The sequence below is a fragment of the Siphateles boraxobius genome, unplaced genomic scaffold (genome assembly GCF_051911475.1).
Source record: "Siphateles boraxobius isolate OS27281-9 unplaced genomic scaffold, OSU_SipBor_1 65, whole genome shotgun sequence".
Lineage (NCBI taxonomy): Eukaryota > Metazoa > Chordata > Actinopteri > Cypriniformes > Leuciscidae > Siphateles > Siphateles boraxobius.
In genome coordinates, this window is record NW_027509192.1 from 531187 (window position 1) to 550658 (window position 19472).

The window sequence follows — 19472 nt, forward strand, 5'->3', positions numbered from 1 at the left end:
TCGGATTTGTTTTGTGAATGTTGTCCCTGGAAATGTGCCAGAAAGAAGTGTATAGCATGTAAGAAACTGTGCTTTATTCATAATAATTTATGTATAAAAATCATGCTGGTCAAATATACATTTTTGGACTTCTACATGCATTGAATATGTATAATTATGATTTGATGAGATAATGGAACATAAATTAATTTATGATGCTTGAAATAATAGTTATGTCATATAATGTCAAAGCTTATTTAAATGCATCATACACACATGCATGCATGATGTCACAGCAAAAAGCCAGTCTCAATATGTGTACAAATTCAAGGCTAAGCTACAACAAAGCAAGGACAAGTACATCAGCTGATGTGACGTCACACGTGGGAGAGATTTACCTCAGACAAAAGCTTTTCTCAAGGGCGAGGACACTGGGAAAAATGTTAAAAATGCTTTGCAGGCTTGAACACGTTTCATTCATGTGTTTTTTCCATCATGGTTGACTGTGGTTATGAAACTGGAATATTGAACATGTAAACACACACCAATTGTGACCGAATCTGCACATTTTCCAAACCAGTTTTCCCTTGACTCCATTTCATCCTCCTCTCTGACAGCATTCTGCCTTCACCGTCTCCGCTTTCCGAAGGAAAACTCTGCAGGATTGACATTCTAGTATAAGTATATACTAGTTTAAACATACAAAACAACTGCTTGAACTGGAGATTCAGTCCTTCCAGAAAAATGCGGAGTTTTTTTGTGATTGTTGCGGCCAAAAATCCTTGATTATGTGGCACGTTTTCTTAAAGGGGTGGTAAAATGCCCTTTTCACAAGATGTAAAATAAATCTCTGATGTCCCCAGAGTGTGTGTGTGCAGTTATAGCACAAAATACCCCACAGATATTTTTATATAGCATGTTAAAGTTGTCCCTTTTTGAGGGTTAGCAAAAACACATCGTTTTATGCCGCGCCCTTTAAATGCAAATGAGCTTGAGCAGAGGGCGGGGTTTCGAGAGCTCTTGTGTGTTAGCAGACACGCAGACACACTAAAACGACAGAAACTGTTCTGCCCTTAATGTTAAAAGTGACAACATGTAGAATTCAACAGGACGTCTCTGAATGGTTAGTTGATGATTTATGTTGCTGATGTGGAGTTAACTATCTTCAATTAGCATATTCTGTCATGATAATCTATAAATCGCTCGTTGAGGAACTGTTGTGAGATGCACACAGAGTGACTTTTTATTGAATGTGAAAAGGAGGATGCTTAAGTTTGAGCTGACTCACAAATGTACTCTTAAACAACAACTTTTCCTCTTCTCCACATGGACTGCGTGTCCCGGGGGCGGGGTTTATGTACATTTTAGGGTTGCTGATGTCACTAACCCAGGAGGAATGTCGTGTAGTCTCTACCAGCTGTTTGTTGTAGTCCTTTGCTTTGAACTTTGAGCATTGTAACTTTGCAGAAGTTGTTTATGCTCAAACAGCAACATTTAACACTAGCTAAAGTTAGAAAAGTGAAATCGTGTTTTACCACCCCTTTAAAAAAATGTGATGGAATATGCGGGATATTTACGCAATTTTATGGGATGAAAGTGCGGGAACTTGCAAAAACTGCGGTTTGATGAAAAAGAGAAAAAAAGTGATTCCCCAACACCCTGTTCTCACTAGGCTACTACCTTAATGTAAAGAGTCATTTCTTATTACTTCCTATGTTTACATCTCGCAATTCTGACTTTATTTCTCAGAATTACGAGATATAAAGTCAGAATTGCGAGATATAAAGTCGCAATTGCGTTATAAAGTCAGAATTGCGTGTTATAAACTCACAATTCTGACTTTTTCTCTCAGAATTGCATGTTTATATCTCACAATTATGACTTTTTAATATGCAATTGCGAGATATAAAGTCAGAATCGCATGATATAAAGTCGCAATTGCGTGTTATACATTCAGAACTATTCTGAGAGAAAAAAAAGTCAGTCTTTTTTTTCCATAGAATTGGACTTTATAACTCGCAATTGCGAGTTTATATCTCACAATTCTGAGAAAATATGTCAGAATTGCGAGATATAAACTCACAATTATGTGTTATAAAGTCGGAATTGCGAGAAAAAAGTCGGAATTGTTAGTTTTTTCCTCTCACAATTCTGACTTTATATCACGCAATTCTGACTTTATATCACGCAATTGCAACTTTATTTCACACAATTCTGACTTTATATCTCGCAATTCTGAGAAATAAAGTCACAATTATCTTTTAAAATGTTTAATTCTGTGGCGAAAACAAGCTTCCATACTGTTTTACAGCTTTTCGATGATGGTCACGTCGCGTAATTACTACACTTCATAACGTTCCCATGGCAACAGGGGAAAATGGCTGCTCTTGTGTGAAGTAAACGCAACATTTTTCAACTTTCTGCTAAGATATATGTGACTTTTTTGCAACGAAAATGCGGGGATTATGAAATCCTGCATGCCCCGCATATTTTGCGCGGAAATCGGCAAATTATGCGTTGAAAGTGCGGCATATTTGTAAAAATGCAGCCCCCGCATAATTATTGCGGACTTGATTATGCATTGAATTATGCGATCGCATAATCACATTTTTCTGGAGGGACTGGAGATTATGACGCACCTTTTGTACCAGGCGAGGAAGAGCAGAAATAAAGCCACGCCCCCTAGGACTGACATCACTGACGCAACAATGGAGGAGGCAGAAAGGGGCGGAGCTGCAGCTTCTACATATGCAACAAAGAAAAGCTCATTTATGTGATTATGATTAATATATGCCATAGATGTCGGAGACTGCAGGTGATGGATGCTGCTCACCTGTACAGGTGTGACCTCCAGGTGTGTTGAAGCACTGCAGGTGTGGAGGGCAGACGGGCGGATGAGCAGAACATTCATCGATATCTCAAAGAACCAATAAAAACACTGTTTTAATAAACTGGCTGTAAAATGAATCAGTTCAAATTTTATTATAATATTTAATTTAATATTAATCGTTGAATATTATGCCATTAATATTTACCACATAATCTAATGTTATTTTACATTTAAAATTTAATTTAACTTAATTGGTCAATTGTTAGGAAATAAAAAAGCAAACTTTTTATAGGAGAATGATAATAGGAAATTCAATAATGATTAAAAATAAGTAAATTAAAAGAAAATGTACATACTTTTATGTCATGCAAGATATTATTGTAGCATGACATATATTGTAAGATAATGTCAGGAAATTCAAATATGGTTTGAAATAAGACCAAGTAAATAAATAAATAATATGTCATAATTTATCTTCTTATGTCATATAAGCTATTATTGCAATTTCTTTGTACACTTTATATTTTCATGAGTGTAAACATGACAGGATTTTAAATAAGTTTTAACAGAACATTTTCCAATACAGAAAAAAATAATAAATGCTGTAGGTTTTTACATTAATATTAATTGTTTCATATTTTTTCATTAATATTTACCATGTACATTTAATTCAATTTAATGACTGTCTATGAATGTTCAAACGTCCAAAAGTTTAATAGTAAATTTATTTACAATGAAATAATACTAAATGGATTAATTTATTTAATAGTAATTGTTTAATATTTTATCATTAATATTTATTTAATTTAAAATGTAGTCTACTGTTATTTTACATTTAATATTTATTGTAATATTTGATATTTAATTTAGTTTAGTCTGGTTTAAAGAATGTCAATGAAAGTCCTAACATCCAAAAGAAATGAGTAGATCATTCATCAATATTTGAAATAACCAATAAAAACATTGTTCTAAATTTTAATTTTAAATAGCCAATTTCTAAATTTAATTTAAATATTTATTTTAATTTAATATTTAACATAAACTGTTTAAAATTTTATTAATATTTACTATTTAATTTAATATGTAATCTAATGTTATTTGACATTTGATATTACATATTTAACATTTAATATTACATATTTAATTTAATTTAAAACACATGAACCTTGGCAGGTGGGTGGTTGTGCGCTCCAGCTGTGAGTGTTGGGGTCACAGGTGACGTGTGCGGCTCCCTGGAGAAAGTATCCAGTAGGACACTGATACATCACGGCAGAGTCACACAGCACAGAGAAACCCAGATGCAACCGCGGGACGGCACCACAGACCGGGTCTAAAAATGAGACCAAAACATAGGTTGAATATGAATAAAACACATAAAATAAAAGGATTATTTGATTCCCTTTATTCTTTCGGTCACTATTACCAGCGTCTGGTTCCCTCCACGCTGAGAGGTTCATGTGGGCGATGCGTGTGCAGGGCAGCAGGTCGTCAGGGCGGAGTGTGTGTGCGAAGGGATCATGGGGCACCAGACGGATGTGTGTGTTGTCACAGATGATGCGGGACAGAGATGTGGTGTGGAGAGCGTCTCTCTGAGCTGAGCTGAACACACCTTCACTCTGCCACCAGAACCTTAACCAGAATTACCATTTAACCCCCATCCTTCCCTCGGGGCATTTTGACCCAAAACAAATTTTTAAAACATGTTTAAAAAATTGAGTGTTCATCAGAGGGGTCCAAGACCCTAGGACTTTTTTCGCACTTGAACCACGAATACACACAAAAAAACAATTTTTTAAAGGATTCGAGGAGTTTTGTGTTAGAAATTTAAAAAAAGTAACAAATACTTCAATCGCGGGACAATTTGACCCCCTTAGGAATGAATGGAATGCGAAGAATGCTTCAGTACACATAGAAAAAACTCAAACTATAAATGTTAAAACCTTACCAAAAAAATTATTTTAAAACATTCACATGTGTATCTAAATGTATACTGAAGAGAAACTGACTTTAGGACCCAGCGGAACAGCTCATTTGCTCCATATAGAGCGGTAAGGCCATCAAGAGTCATGAAATATTGTGTTATATTATTTTTTTTCCACAAAAGGTCGGCAAAGACACACAATGTAGGAATTTTGACCTGAATGCATGAAATTGCGAATTATTTTGAATTTAAGTTGAAAGAATGTGAGGAATGTGCTTAAATGACTATTTATCAATTATTTATTAAAGGTCCCGTTCTTCGCGATTCCATTTTTCAAACTTTAGTTAGTGTGTAATGTTGCTGTTAGAGCATAAATAATACCTGTAAAATTATAAAGCTCAAAGTTCAATGCCTAGCGTGATATTTTATTTAACAGAAGTCCCCTTCCAAAGCCTACAGCGAACGTGCGGTTTGGACTACATCCCTCTACTTCCGTTTTTAATGACGTAATTAGAACAGTTTTTTGACTAATCTCCGCCCACAGGAATACACAAAAAAAGGGGGCGTGGTCTTGTTGAGCTCCCACGGCGAAGAGGAAGAGTATCGAGTGTGTTTGTCTTCATGTCGTCGAGACGCTGTTATTTTCATCACCTTTGTTTGGCCTTCCCAGGGACGCTGTGCTTAGAGATAACTGGTTACAATTTATGTTTAACTCGGTTCCCGAAAAATATAATCCTCATTTAAAACTATGTGCAGCACATTTTGCCGAGGACAGTTTCCTCAACCTCAATCTCAATCAGTTTAATGCCGGATTCGCACAAAGATTGTTCTTGAAAGATGGAGCAGTTCCCTCTTTGTCTGGAGAAGGCGTTGTTTATGGACCAAAACCGGTAAGTGTATTTTATTATTTAAGTTGGTGCGTTTAACCGTTTCTGTAACTAATTACACAAAGTGCAACGCTGTTTAGCTTTGTTAACTAGATGGGAATTGAAACTAATCCAACAAACCTTTTAAATAAGTGTAGTATTTCAATCAGACACCATCGATTGTTGGTGTTTGTAATCATCAGTTTAAATTATTTGTTGATTATATCTAATGTTTACTGTTTAACCACATGGTCGTTTAGCTGCAGCAACGCGAATCATTGTTCTATGTTTATGTAACGTTACTTACTGTAGTAAAGCCATGTTTGTTTACTATTCATTGCCAAGCTATTATGCTACACTAGTCATATGTACGAAATTGTAACTGTAAGAGGCGTGACCTTTCCGGGCAACGTGCGATAAGCTGCTGTCGAATCACAACACAGGATCAGAACTCGTTACGTATTTCTGGAGGAGGGACTTCATAGAACAAGGAAGTCATCGGCCTGTTTTTTGGACAGTGAAAACAGCTGTATACAGATAAGTAAATTGTGTGAAAAATACTGTGTTTTTTTACACGCGAAACATGAACACATGTTATATTTCACACTGTAAACGCAATCAAAGCTTCAAAAAAACATGAAGAACGGGACCTTTAATCAAATTTAATAATTGAAAGGTAAATTTAAAAAAAAGAGTAAAAAAATAGAAAGATTATTATCAAAATGAAATAAAAAAAGTATAATTTTAGGGCTTTGGGTCATTTTGACCCGTGAGGGAAAAATATGTTACAAAGTGCGGTGGGTTAATTATGTACTTCATATCATACATATAAATTATTACATTGTTTAAATTAATAAATTTTGTACATTTCTGAAAGGCATAACTCTAAATTGTAATGTGGACTCATGCACTTTCTGTAAAGCTGCTTTGAAACTATGTGTATTGTGAAAAGTGCTATACAAATAAATGTGAATTGAATTGAATATCATGCCAGATTGAAATCACTCAACGTTTAAATAAACAAGAAGTGTAACATCACGCTACCGGTCACCGTCTCGGAGCGTTCTGAACTGTTTTGCGATCAGGCATGCCAGCAGCGACCCCACACGACCCCCGGCCAGAGCGGGCTCTGAGATCGCCCCGACCCACACGTCTATGTTCTCGGCCGATCCATAGAGATGCAGCAGCTTCCTGGCCAGAACTACATTACCCAGAATCCCTGTTAAATCAGACTCGTTCGCAGGGGCAGAGAGGCCGCAGAGCTTTCGCCACGCACTGTAACCTGGGGAGAGAATGACATCACTGCAAGTCTAGCACAGCATCCTCACCCAGATTAAGGTCAATTAGTGAAATTCGTCAATTATAAGAAAATTAAATTAGCAAACTATTACTATTACTAAACTATTATTAAATATTTCAAATTATAGGGGAGAGATCATAAGAAATTTAATAATGATTGAAAAAAAAAGTACATTAAAAGAAAAAGTACAAGCCTTCTTATGTTCTTATGCAATTAATTATTGTATTTTGTCCCTTTTTTTCAGAAATTTTAAATCAAATTAAAATAGTTTTTTAGATTTGTTATGATTATTAGACTACTGCGTTTTGTAATGCAATTTTGTAATGTTTTAAGTAACACATATTCTGTATTTCTTTATATAATATGACTTGTTTTCCTTTTCTTATACAATGTTTTGCATTTCAAACAAATGCTGGCACTTCTGCTGAGAAAGCTTGTTTTTTTTTTCATTTTATTTGCATTGCTGCTCAAAAACATTGCACTATCAAAAGGCAACAACCAATTTATATATCAAAAATAATTCTGTAATATGCTTAGTAGAGTGCTTATGCAGCCATCAATTTCTTACATGGCATCAGAATCAATAGCAAGCATTAGTTTCAGCATTTTAAATGACTTGTGAGTTTGTAGTTCTGTTAGGATGCTCCCTCAGGGTCTTGTTTACACCTGGCCACATCATGTGTTTTCTGTGACCGGATAGCTATCAGATCGTGAAAAGACCAGGTGTAAATGCCCTCCGAAACGCATTTGAGAAGAATTTAAATCCGATCGCTCAAACAAACCACATCAGGAGGAAGTCTGAGACGCTTTACAGACGAAACTGGACAAGTCTAAATGCATCTGGTAGTTGAAACAACATATGTAAATTTTCCTCCTCCCAACAATGTTAAAAATAAACATGTGAGAGCGTGATATAGGCTATATGACATGTTCAGAGGTGTCAAGTAACGAAGTACAAATACTTTGTTACCTTGCTTAAGTAGAAATTTTGGGTATCTATACTTTACTGGAGTAATTATTTTTCAGCCGACTTTTTACTTCGACTCCTTACATTTTCACACAATTATCTGTGCTTTCTACTCCTTACATTTTAAAAATAGCCTTGTTAATCCTATTTCATTACGTCCGGCTTGTCATCGTTCAAAAAAAATAAACGAATAAACGATAAATCGCACCATCCGGAGAGAGTGATTGTGATTGTGGTTGGATGAGAGGTATAAACATATACTGTACCATAGACACCCTATTGGTTTCTGCACATGTAGTACACATATATGGTTCTTTAATGTATTTGCAATGTACTAAAATGCATTCATTTTCAATGGGCATATATGCGGCTGAAACAGGTAGCCTAGTGCATCCCAAATTTTTCAACATTAACATTTTAATATAACATTATAGTCATTATGGCCTTTAGAAAAATGTTTTTTGAGGAGGTGTGGTAGTGCAGGTGCGGCCTAAGCTTTTGTCCTTAATGGCATTTTTTTCCTTACATTACTTTTACTTTTATACTTTAAGGAGTTTTGAAACCAGTACTTTCACACTTTTACTTGAGTAAAAAGCTTGAGTTGATACTTCACCTTCTACAGATGTCTTTTTAAACCCTAGTATCTATACTTCTACCTGAGTAATGAATGTGAATACTTTTGACACCTCTGGACATGTTATAGCCAGATATGACGGCATCACTGCAGATGAGCAGCAGAGCATCTCTTTAGCAAGCCAACGTGCAAACTATCGCAAATCGGAGTTAAAGTAAGTCGCAGACGCTTAACACACAATCATCTTCTTTAAAAAGAAACAAAATGATCTTACCATGATGAAAGGTGCATCATATCTTCCGCTGATGCTGCTCTCTCCTATTGCAATCTTTGATTTTGAAATTAGCTGATGATCATATCTGTTGCACTGTCTTTTACTATGCCTATTGTTCCTTTAGTAATTTATTGTTTTGTACTGTCCCGTATTTTTTGCACACGTTTGCACGTGCACTTATGGAGGAAATTTTATCTAGTTTGTATAGTCTCATGTGGTTCTGTGATTGTCCTATGTTGTTTTTATGTAGCACCATGGTCCGGAGGAAAGTTGTCTCGTTTCACAGTGTACTGTACTAAACTATGATTGAACGACAATAAAAAAAACACTTGAACTTGTTGCTTTCGATGACGTGAACTCCATTAAATCTGCATATAGCGCGGGAATTGAAGATCGGATTTATATCCGTTTTACGAAAACACATTTATGTGACCAGGTGTAAATGGAATCGTGTTGATAAATCAGATATCTATCTGATCAGTAAAAACACATGAAGTGACCAGGTGTAAACAGGCCCTTAGAAGGCAGCTGCCTATATAGGTAATCGGTGATCTAATGACAGGCTGTTGACTGGCACCTTGTAAGCCGTGATCTCGTCCCCTCTGCAGGTTTAGCGCCGCTAGGTCGAGCGGCAGCCCTCCCTGAGCCTGGAAAAGCCTCTCGGTCAGCTCCTCCACCATCATCTGATCTGCTGTCTGCAGTTTAGCTGGGGACAAGAGTAAACCACGCAGCACAGGATCGATGCCTCCTGCACACACACAAATGTTCATTATGCATCATCATAATCTGATATGCATGATGAGTAAATTAGCATGCAATGATAAATATTGGCCTATTTTTCTTCTATCACATTTTGAGTGTCTGTTTGTCTGGAGCTGCTGGAGACTAACAACCAACTCTTGCTTGTATTTACACTTGAGTATTGTTTCCTTGTCATTCATTTGTCATAAAGTCACATCCACTCTTGCATTGAAGCAATGAAGGGAGGGCTGTGTTTGTTTCGGTTGATTTCAAATATTAACAGTGTTTCTCAGAAATCGCTTACTGCACCTTCAAGTGTTTATTTTAATACACTTTTTAAATTCTTGTGTCTTTAGATTTCATTTACAATACATATCTGTAAAGGCTTTGAGTCAGAAATCTCCACTTCACTAGCTTTACATACACCAAACTTTATTACTATCTATATTTTGAAGGTTTTTACTGAGGGGTTTTCATGTATATTACCATTTATATAACAATTTATTCCTAAAAACATGGTGAAATATTTTCTTATTCTGGATGTAAATTTTTTGGGGGGATTTATGAAGTGATAAAAAGAGATTTCCAAAACCCCTTCTAAAAAAAGTTAGACTCTAATGTCAACAAAATAAAACAAGCATTTTGAACCTGGCTTTATACAATGTTTGGATTTCTGTTCTGGAAATTCATGCAAATTAGTGCATATTCCATGAATAATAATAATAATACATTTTATTTAAAGCGCCTTATCAGGACACCCAAGGACACTGTACAAAGCAGATTAAAAAACATTAAAACAGTAATCAATAAAATTGGCAAGACAACATTAAAGTGATATGGGTCAGGTGGAATATGATTGTCTAAACAACAGAGTTTTGAGTTTGGATTTGAAAAGATTAAATGAGTCATGAATGCATCAGTAGCATATTAAAACTTAACATTTAAGAGAACTTGTAATATAAAACAACTGTGATTTCATTGTGAAATATGGTGATATCTGTTAGTTAAGTGTGTTTGTGAAACGAACCCTCTTGCACCATCCTCCAGGATGCAAACAAAGAGTGGTGTAACGGCAAAGCCGGGTGTTCGGGGCTCAACCGGTAATCGGGTCCGAGGCGGTTCACAACCGGGTGCACGGTCACGTGTGCAAACCGAAATGCAGCGGTGGAGAAAATGTTGGAGATGCTGGGGTCCGCATCAGGGTCGTAACCTTTGTACGAGGGCATGAGGACCAGGTTAGCACTGCGGCCCAGGACATGTGGCAAGTAGTGATCCCATGTCAAGATCTTCCAAAACAAGATTCAGCAAGTCCGATGCATGAATAAATAAAGTAACCTTTTTTTGTAACACTCGTTTTATATGTGGACATCTTCTCACCTGGTGGACAGCGCCCAGTATTTTCCTGGCCTCCTGGTACAGCGTGTCTGGGCTCCAGTGAGGATTGAGCTTGTGAAGCTCCTCGGCCAATCGGTTGTGTTCTCGCAGAAAGAGCGTGTGCAGAGCGATCATACCCAAGTGCTCATTGGCCCGAGAGTCACCTGAGACACGCCCACAAAAACAGAACGACAACCGGCCAGTTTGAATCAGAAAGCATTAGTGTGAAGACCTAGCTGTGACATTTTTGAATAAAAATATAAGGACAAATATTGACTTATGTTCGGTTTCGTTATAAGATGTTTTAGCTGTAATACCCTTAAAGTCAACATTAAATAAAAATTGAGCTATTAACTTTATTAATACACATTACTAGCCTACACACTACAGTTGGTACTGCATCTCCAGCACCCCACATTGGATGGAAAATAAATACTTAAAATAATTTATTTTATTTATTATTATTATTATTATTATAAAATTAAAATAAATTTAAAAAAATTAAAAAATACATAATAACAATAAAATAAAAAAAATAAAAAAGATTGTTTTATTTAATATTAATGCCAACAACCTGCTTGGAAACAGAACGATCGATTCCCTATGGATATGTTGAGCCTGTCCGCTGTCTCTGGTAGGGGGATGGTGTTGATGCGCTCTCGTGGGCCGCAGGGATCCAGGTGAGGTTGTGTGCGGGGCAGGTAGGGCATGAAGCCGAGCCCTTGGTCTGAGTGGAACTGATTGACAGCGAGCAGGCCGAGAGGGGACGAGAGGTTCCTCAGGACAGCGGCGAGCGCATCCGAGCTCCCGTAAACCATGCTGGCGTCCACGAATGCGGTGATGGCGTTCAGCTGCTCCCGGTGGCCGAGAGGGACGGAGCCGCCCGTACAGCTGGGAGCCGAGCGGAAGAACGGCATGCAGGTCTGAGTGCCCGTGCGAGGGTCAGAGAGGGGGATCTGAACGTGAAGAAAAAGAGACTGATGTTCAGACAGTGTTTACAATCTAGCAGGGTTTCCCTCGACTAAAGATTTCTCTAGTCGACTAGTAGTCGCTCATTTAAGCGATTATATTAATGAGCTACAAATCATAATAATCAGGGTTTGAAATTAACACCCGCCATAACGCTGTCAAATCACTAGCCAATTTGGTGTGTTACTTATTATGTTTACTCACTTTGCTGGGGAAGTTTGTGCAAGTCAAATCTGCGCAGATTTAGCGCAAAAACTCGTGAGTCATCATGATATATTAAATACAGCATATAGCGCAGAATCTGCTCATATGTGGCTTACTTGAACATAGACGTCACTACGTAACAAATAACGGCGCGCTTGTTCAGTTGCATTGAAGCTATAGCAAAGATTAAATAGCATTGTTATTTTCCAACATCCTTTTTTTTATGTTCTTTATATTGATACATCACACATTTTTGGTGAAAAGGATGACGATGAAAGAGGAAGGGAGGAGATGGCAGGATTTTGTTTGAATAAGAAATGAATGTGAATATATATTTATATAAGCTGTGACCTAGTTAATCTGGTTTATTTATTTTTGGCTAGTAGAAGTTCTGAATGGCCGGTAACCTAAAAATGTAGTAGCCGGTGAGTGCAAAAGTTCATTTCAAACCCTGATAATAAGCCTTTAATTGTCTATATATTACATAGCCTAATCACCACTCAAACGCACATATAAAGCTTGCCACAGTTCACCGGCAAAAGTAATAATTATGAGTGTGTCGTGAAAAAACAGGAGACTATTTAAACATTTTAATAATTTATTGATGTTTTGTGTTTTTGGCTTTAGATATTAAATCAATGATGCGGACTCGTCATCTTTGTGGACGCGCATATATATGCACACGTTTCATCTGGATTACATAATTAAGAATATTTGATTTCCACTTGAGTTTGTCTATTTAAAAGCAGACATTTCAAGCTTTCTATAAATATATATTTCTCATGTCTGTAAGGCAAGTATACAATAATTCTCAGTTAATTTTTTGTGACGCTCAAGTTTACTGAAACCGAGACGGCAGGAAGCGCATCCAGATTGTTTTCATTATTTTACAAAAGCACAACTTTTTGTTGTTATTGTGAGTTTACAGAAATAAAAGCAGACCCTATACAATTTTAATTACTCTTATCTGTATGACCAAAAATGTATTTTAAGTTAAACTTAAAATACGGCGCCTGTATGTCATGCAGTAAGCGCTCTCCACACAAACACAGTTATGCGCCTAATAATAGCGCACATTTCTCTAAGTTAACATTAGTGCAAACCAACTTGTAAAGTTGCTGCTATTTACATGTTTCAAGTGATAAGCCATATTTGAGGCTGATGAATAATAGGCGAATGTTTGGATTTCACTGACTAAATTTTTCACCACTTCCTGTGGAGTACATTTTTCTGCGACTAACCGACTAATACAATTTTGGTCGACCATGCCTCTTCTAGTTGACTAACTGTTAGTCGATTATTAGGGGGCAGCCCTACAATCTAGCATCTGTTTTCAGGGTGTACGTACACACCTGTATTGGGAAACACGGCGTGTCCCTGCTGCAGGTGTGTGTGCAGTCGGCTCCGGTCTTAAAGGCCGCAGTGCTGGGACTCTGAGGGGTCAGAGTCAGGTCATGATCGATCCACTGACCCCACTCCACCAGCAGATGAGACAGAGACGTGTCCAGAGAGATGTTCTCATTATGAGTGTACAAAACCTCCTGCGACACACTGCGGACCTGCAAAGAGAGAAGAAGAGAGACCGGAAGACTCAACTTCTGTACAATACCATTATCGGCTTTGGTGTTATTATATTATTTGGTGTTATTTTCATCTTTCGTTTAGTAAGCTACATTTAAAAAAAAAAGGTTCAATAGTTCCATTTAGAACCTTTAAACATTACATTCCAATTTTTTTTTAATGTTCTTCAAACTAGGGGTGAAAAAACAGTTCTTTTAAGAATGTTCACTGAAAGTTTTGTGGAACCAAAAATGGTTCTTCTATGGCATCACTGTGAAAATATCACTGTGAAAAAGTTGTTAACTAAAACTATAGCTATTGAAAAAAAAAACACTTTTCTTATTTTAAATAGAGCTGAATTTTTTTTTTATATTCGATGAAAAACTCAAACTTAAAAATAACAACATTTGGATGAGCTAATATTGTAATTTCGTTTGGCACAGAAAATCCACACTTTTAGCTTATATCTTTTCATTCAATTGTTGATAACATAGCAAGATGCATATTAAAGTTTATTTAAAGAAAATTATATGATTTAAATAAATAATTTTAATTATTTAAAGTCCCCCTGTAGTCAATAATTGTATCCCTTAAATCTCATCTATGATCACCAAAATTACATATTTAACCTTTTTTTCTTCATCATTTCCCATTGCAGTAACTACATGGGTTAAGGTTAGGTTTAGGGGTAGGTTCAGCGTAAGTACCTAGTTATTGTAATAACTATAATAAGTATATAGTATGTACATGAGAACATGACTGTAAAATAAAGTGCTATGGTATATAGAAAGTATTGTAAAATACAGTTTCTCATTGTATCCAAACACTTTAGCAAAATATAAACCCACCAAATGGCTAATAAAACGAACTAAATGTAAAATTGCGAAAGTAAAAAATAAAAACCAACTACAATTATAGACTAATAATTTTTAGAGTTTTTAGACAGTCTTACAGGTGGTAGTGTGTAGTTGTGGTATGTGTGCTGTGTGTTCCAGCCTCTCGGAGCCCCTCGAGGGTCCTCGTACTCGGGCGAGAGCCAGCGGGCGTAAGGGGTGTTCGCTGCACCCCAGAGAGGGTTTTCTCTGCAAAGACAAAAGATGTTTTCTGAGCTTAATAAAACTCAATGACAAATGGGTAACACTTTAGAATACTGCTCTTTCATCAATTAATAACTACACCGAAACAAACGAGTAACACACTATAAACATTCTAGTAACTACTACTAACTATTTCATTTAATAAAATTTTAATTTTATAAAAAACTAATTTGCGAATGTCGTAACTTTATGTATAACTGTATGCAAACTCAGCTGCCTATCTTGGTCAGGACACTTGTGTAAAAGAGATTTTAATCTCAGTAAGTCTTCTCTCCTGGTTAAATAAATAAAGTAAATAAAGGTTCTAAACAAACAAGAAACTCTGATTAACACATTAGTAAGTAATATTGCTCAGTTGAATGGGGTAATCCACTATTAGTTAATCAGTAACTACTATTTTTTTTCATGCCTCTCAGAGAACTACAGGTTCATAATTAACATGAATATTGCATAATTTATAATAAAAGGTGACGGTAACCCACTAGTATTGACTCAAGTGTTACTACATCCTTCTAAAGAACTACTAATTATTTGGATCAGTATTCTAAAGTGAAAACTTGATAACTACTTAGTATTGACTGGAGTCATTGTAAGCTTTTGAGATTTTTGTAAGGTTTTGAATAGTAAGTCCTTCCGATGGATTTGGTAACACTTTAGTCATTACTAGTGTGTTCCCATGATCTTCACTTTAGAAACGTATCCAAATAATTAGTAGTTCCTTTAGAAAGATGCAGTAACACTTGAGTCATTACTAATGCGTTACCATTACCTTATATTACACATTATGCATTATAATATTAATTATGAACCTGTATATAGTAGTTATTAGTAGTCTTCAGTGAGGTATGAAAAATAGTAGTTACTGATTAACTAATGCAACTGAGCACTATTATTTACTAATTCGTTAATCAGAGTTTCTTGTTAGTTAATAGTAGTTACTAAAATGTTAATAGTGTATTATTCATTTGTTCCTGTCTTAATGATGGAACATTGTTTGCGACACATGATATATTTTGTGATCCCATACAATCTGTGTGTGTACCTGTTGTTGCAGTGTCCTGTGATGGTACGGTAGCGTTTGGAAAGACAGTCAGATTTACACACGGGTCTCTGCGTCTCTGCCGAACAGCCTGTAACCTGCAGTATGGTCTCCATGTCTTCTGCACTTAACAGCTCTAAGATGCACACAACAAATGTTGAGATGACTTGTAAGAGCTTTCAGAGTTTTTTTAAATTGCGATTTTAGGCATTACAGGGATTATTCATAACAGATAAATAGAAAAGATGAAATCGCAAGTCAAAAATACAAGTGAAACATGAAACCTCCATCTGAACCCCTTATTTGTTTACTTTTAAAGGTGCAGTGTGTGATTTTTACCGGCATCTAGTGGTGAGGTTACGAATTGCAACTAACAAAAGTTACGGTGGCCGACAGGAAATGATGTCGTCGTCTGAGACAGCAGAGAGTAGCCAGTTCAGCAATGAGTTTTCTTTACAAGAATAAATTAAGAAATTATGTTTACTTAATTATTCAGGAAAACTATGTTATTGCGAATATAATTGTTACTTGTTCATCATTGTGTCAGTGTTTTATTCGCTGAACAAAGCTTGCTTCCTTGCACGAAGAGCAACATAGTAACGAAACAAGTTTGTCCGTTTAAGGCTACGGTAGAAACATGTCGGCGCATTTCAATATAAGGGAACCCTCGGTGTGTGTAGATAGAAACTGCTCATTCTAAGGTAATACAAATATAACGGTTCATTAAGTGAGGTCTTTATACACCACTGTAAACTTCTTTTTCAAGGTAGTGAGGAAACGCGCTCTGTGTTCGCTGTCGGCTACGCTAGAAGCACGACGACACAATATGTCGACCTCCATAGTCGGGGGCGCCCGCGGTTATGGAGATATAAATTTCTCATTCTAAGGTAATAAAAACATAACCGTTTATTATGCAAGGTCTTTATACACCACTGAAAACACAGTTATGGATGTTATATTGCATTTCTGTCAATAGATCCTCAGAAATATTACACATTGCACCTTTAAGTTTTTTTTTTATTGCGATTTTAGGCATTATTCAAAACAGATAAATAGAAAAGATGGAATCACAAGTCAAAAATACAAGTGAAACATGAAACCTCCATCTGAACCCCTTATTTGTTTACTTTTAATGTCTCATATGACACAAATGTGTGTGTACCAGTGAGGTCAGGTTTGTCCATGGAGTGTGTGTACACCATCTCTCTTATCAGCTCTACTGTGTTGTCGAGAAACTCGGCGGATCTGATGTGGATTTTGGTTTCCGGGCCAGTTTGTTTGAACAAGGCCAACAGGTCATTGGGTCGGACAGAACCGTCCGCTACTGACGACTTCACTCTGACAGAAATTAGAGAAAATAAAAACAATTAATGACATCATTTTGTAGCTCTAAACTCTTACTGTATGATAAAAATCAACTAATTTGTGTCTAGTTACATGTTTCTATTTCTGATTGGTTGATACTTCAATTAAATGGGCTATGACAGAGCAGTAAGGTTTTCTTTCCAGGGTATTTTATACGTCTGAATGCAAATGTCACCTCTCGTTGGTGTGATCGTACGCAGCATCTGTCAGCTCTCTGGCTCGGCGTAAAGCTTCCTGAATGAAACTAGATCCCAAATACACTGGAAAAAAACCACACAACATTTCACTACCAAACCGGCCATTTTTTTTTATCTATTTGAGTTGACAAAAACAGCAGTAATGTAATTAAAGTGTCTTATTGTGAACTTTATATGTACTTATCAGTCTTGTTCATGCAGTTGGTAAACGCAAAGAAAGCATTAAGTTACAAACTTTTATTTTTTTACCCAGAAAAAGACTAACTACTAGACATATATAGTTCAGTACCTGTTGCATTCTGGGAAGGAAAGAGAGATGTGGATGACAGCGGCAGAAGCAATATCATAAATACAGATATAATCATGCATGAGGAAGATTCCTGCAATAAGAAAAATATACATATACAAATTTACATTTGTACAAATTTAAATAAAAAATAGAAAATGTTTATATGTTAATGTATATACACACACACACAATCTATAATTATTATACATGAATAAACAATCCGAAAACTACACAAAAATATTTTTGTATAGTTTTTTTTCATCTGTAATAATATATTAATATTATTTTGCACAATTGTTGCATACTTTTGTAATAATTCGTTTTTATACAATTATTATTTTATATATAATTATTGCACATACATGCAACTATTATACAAAATAATTTAAATATTAAAATAAAAATTAATCAAATAACTATACAAAACAGTTATTAAACATGATAAAAGTTATTTTTTTGTATGGTTGATTGTTTTTTCCCCCTGGTTCAATAACTACAGTATAGTTACTACTATTGCAACTATTATACAAAAAATATAAATATGAAAATAATTAATAAAAAACTATCCAAAACATTGTGTATATATATATATATATATATAATTAAGAAAATTATATATATATATATATATATATATATATATATATATATACACACACACACACACACACACACACACACAAACTATAAAAATACACAAATATGCAACTATTGTACAAAATAATATTAATATAAACATTCAAATAATATATTAGTGTACTTCTTAGTTGTACTTACCAAGCATGTCGTATCCATCTGTACGGTCTTGTATTCTCACTTTTTTTCTTGTAAAATATATAACATTTTGTTCTTGCTTCAAAATAAAACTACGCGTTGCGTGGGCTTGTGTACAGAAGAGTAGCGGTAATGTACAAAAATACAATAAACAAATAGCAATGAATGCAGAAAAATAATCTTATAAATATGCCAAATAATTAGCCAGAGTATTTATACATCACAATATGAACAGTTTGATGATGTGCGACTGTATAAATCAGTGTAATTACGTGTATCAGGAGGTTTGTGTCGGCCGTATGTGAGGGGACTGACTTTTATACACTGGCTTCAGTCTACAGGTATGTGCAGAATTCGGTTATCTGTGTGACTGGTGACAACAATTCAACATCAAACGATCCCCAACACACAGAGTGAATGTCCTGCCCTGATCCAAACCCATCATCCTCTATCTAATGGAGTAATCGACCCAATCACTCCTCATGCAAGTCATATAGAGCCACAGCGCACGGTTTCACCTTCTGAACAAAACGTGAGCAGTGCTAAAGGCATTGCTAAGCTGTTCTAGGGTGTAATATTATCGGGTATCATAATATTTAACCAAGTTTTCTGTCCAGCAGGTGAAAATGATGCATCTGATCCCTTGGTAAAGTGACAGCACAGCTCTCCTCAACAACACACATGATTTGAGGAATCATTCATGTCTGGAGCTCAAACGGTGCAGGATGTGTATTACTTTTTGTAATGAGTTTGTTGCCGATATTTCCAGTAATGCCCCTTCTTTCTGCCCACCTGCGGATGACACTTCTGCTGGCACGGGTACGATCAGATTTAAGACACACCTGGAAAAGAGGTCAGTGGAGCAACAGAGAAAAACAGACAGTTCTGAAAGTCTGATAAGAGAAATTGGAAAGTGAGGAGAACAGAGTCGGGGATTGCAGTTTGATGACTTTAAAAAGGCTGTTGTTCTCGCCGAACACGAGTTTGACGCACAGAAGCGAATAACTTTACACGTCTGATTGGACCACGTGTGCCACATACAGGGGAAACCAGTGCCAAGCTGGTGTTTTTGTAACACAGCATGACCATTACCATCCAAATCTAGTGTCACTGTGAATAAAATCTATTTAATTCATTGCTAGTAGTCTCTAT

The 19472-nt window shown here is 36.0% G+C and overlaps 1 protein-coding gene across 1 annotated transcript; it reads right to left on the bottom strand.

Moving 5' to 3' along the window:
* Positions 1-52: 52 nt before the first annotated feature.
* On the bottom strand, positions 53-18613 carry epx (eosinophil peroxidase). The gene is made up of 17 exons (XM_077209986.1): positions 18324-18613; positions 17547-17637; positions 17236-17320; positions 16858-17033; positions 15699-15831; positions 14512-14641; positions 13352-13558; positions 11401-11782; positions 10830-10990; positions 10480-10738; positions 9289-9459; positions 6641-6878; positions 4233-4438; positions 3975-4139; positions 2813-2896; positions 2619-2721; positions 53-635 (listed from the first exon to the last, which is right to left on the bottom strand). The coding sequence occupies exons 1-17, from the start codon at positions 18339-18341 to the stop codon at positions 578-580; spliced, it is 2667 nt and encodes an 888-aa protein (XP_077066101.1). The 5' UTR covers positions 18342-18613; the 3' UTR covers positions 53-577.
* Positions 18614-19472: the final 859 nt, after the last annotated feature.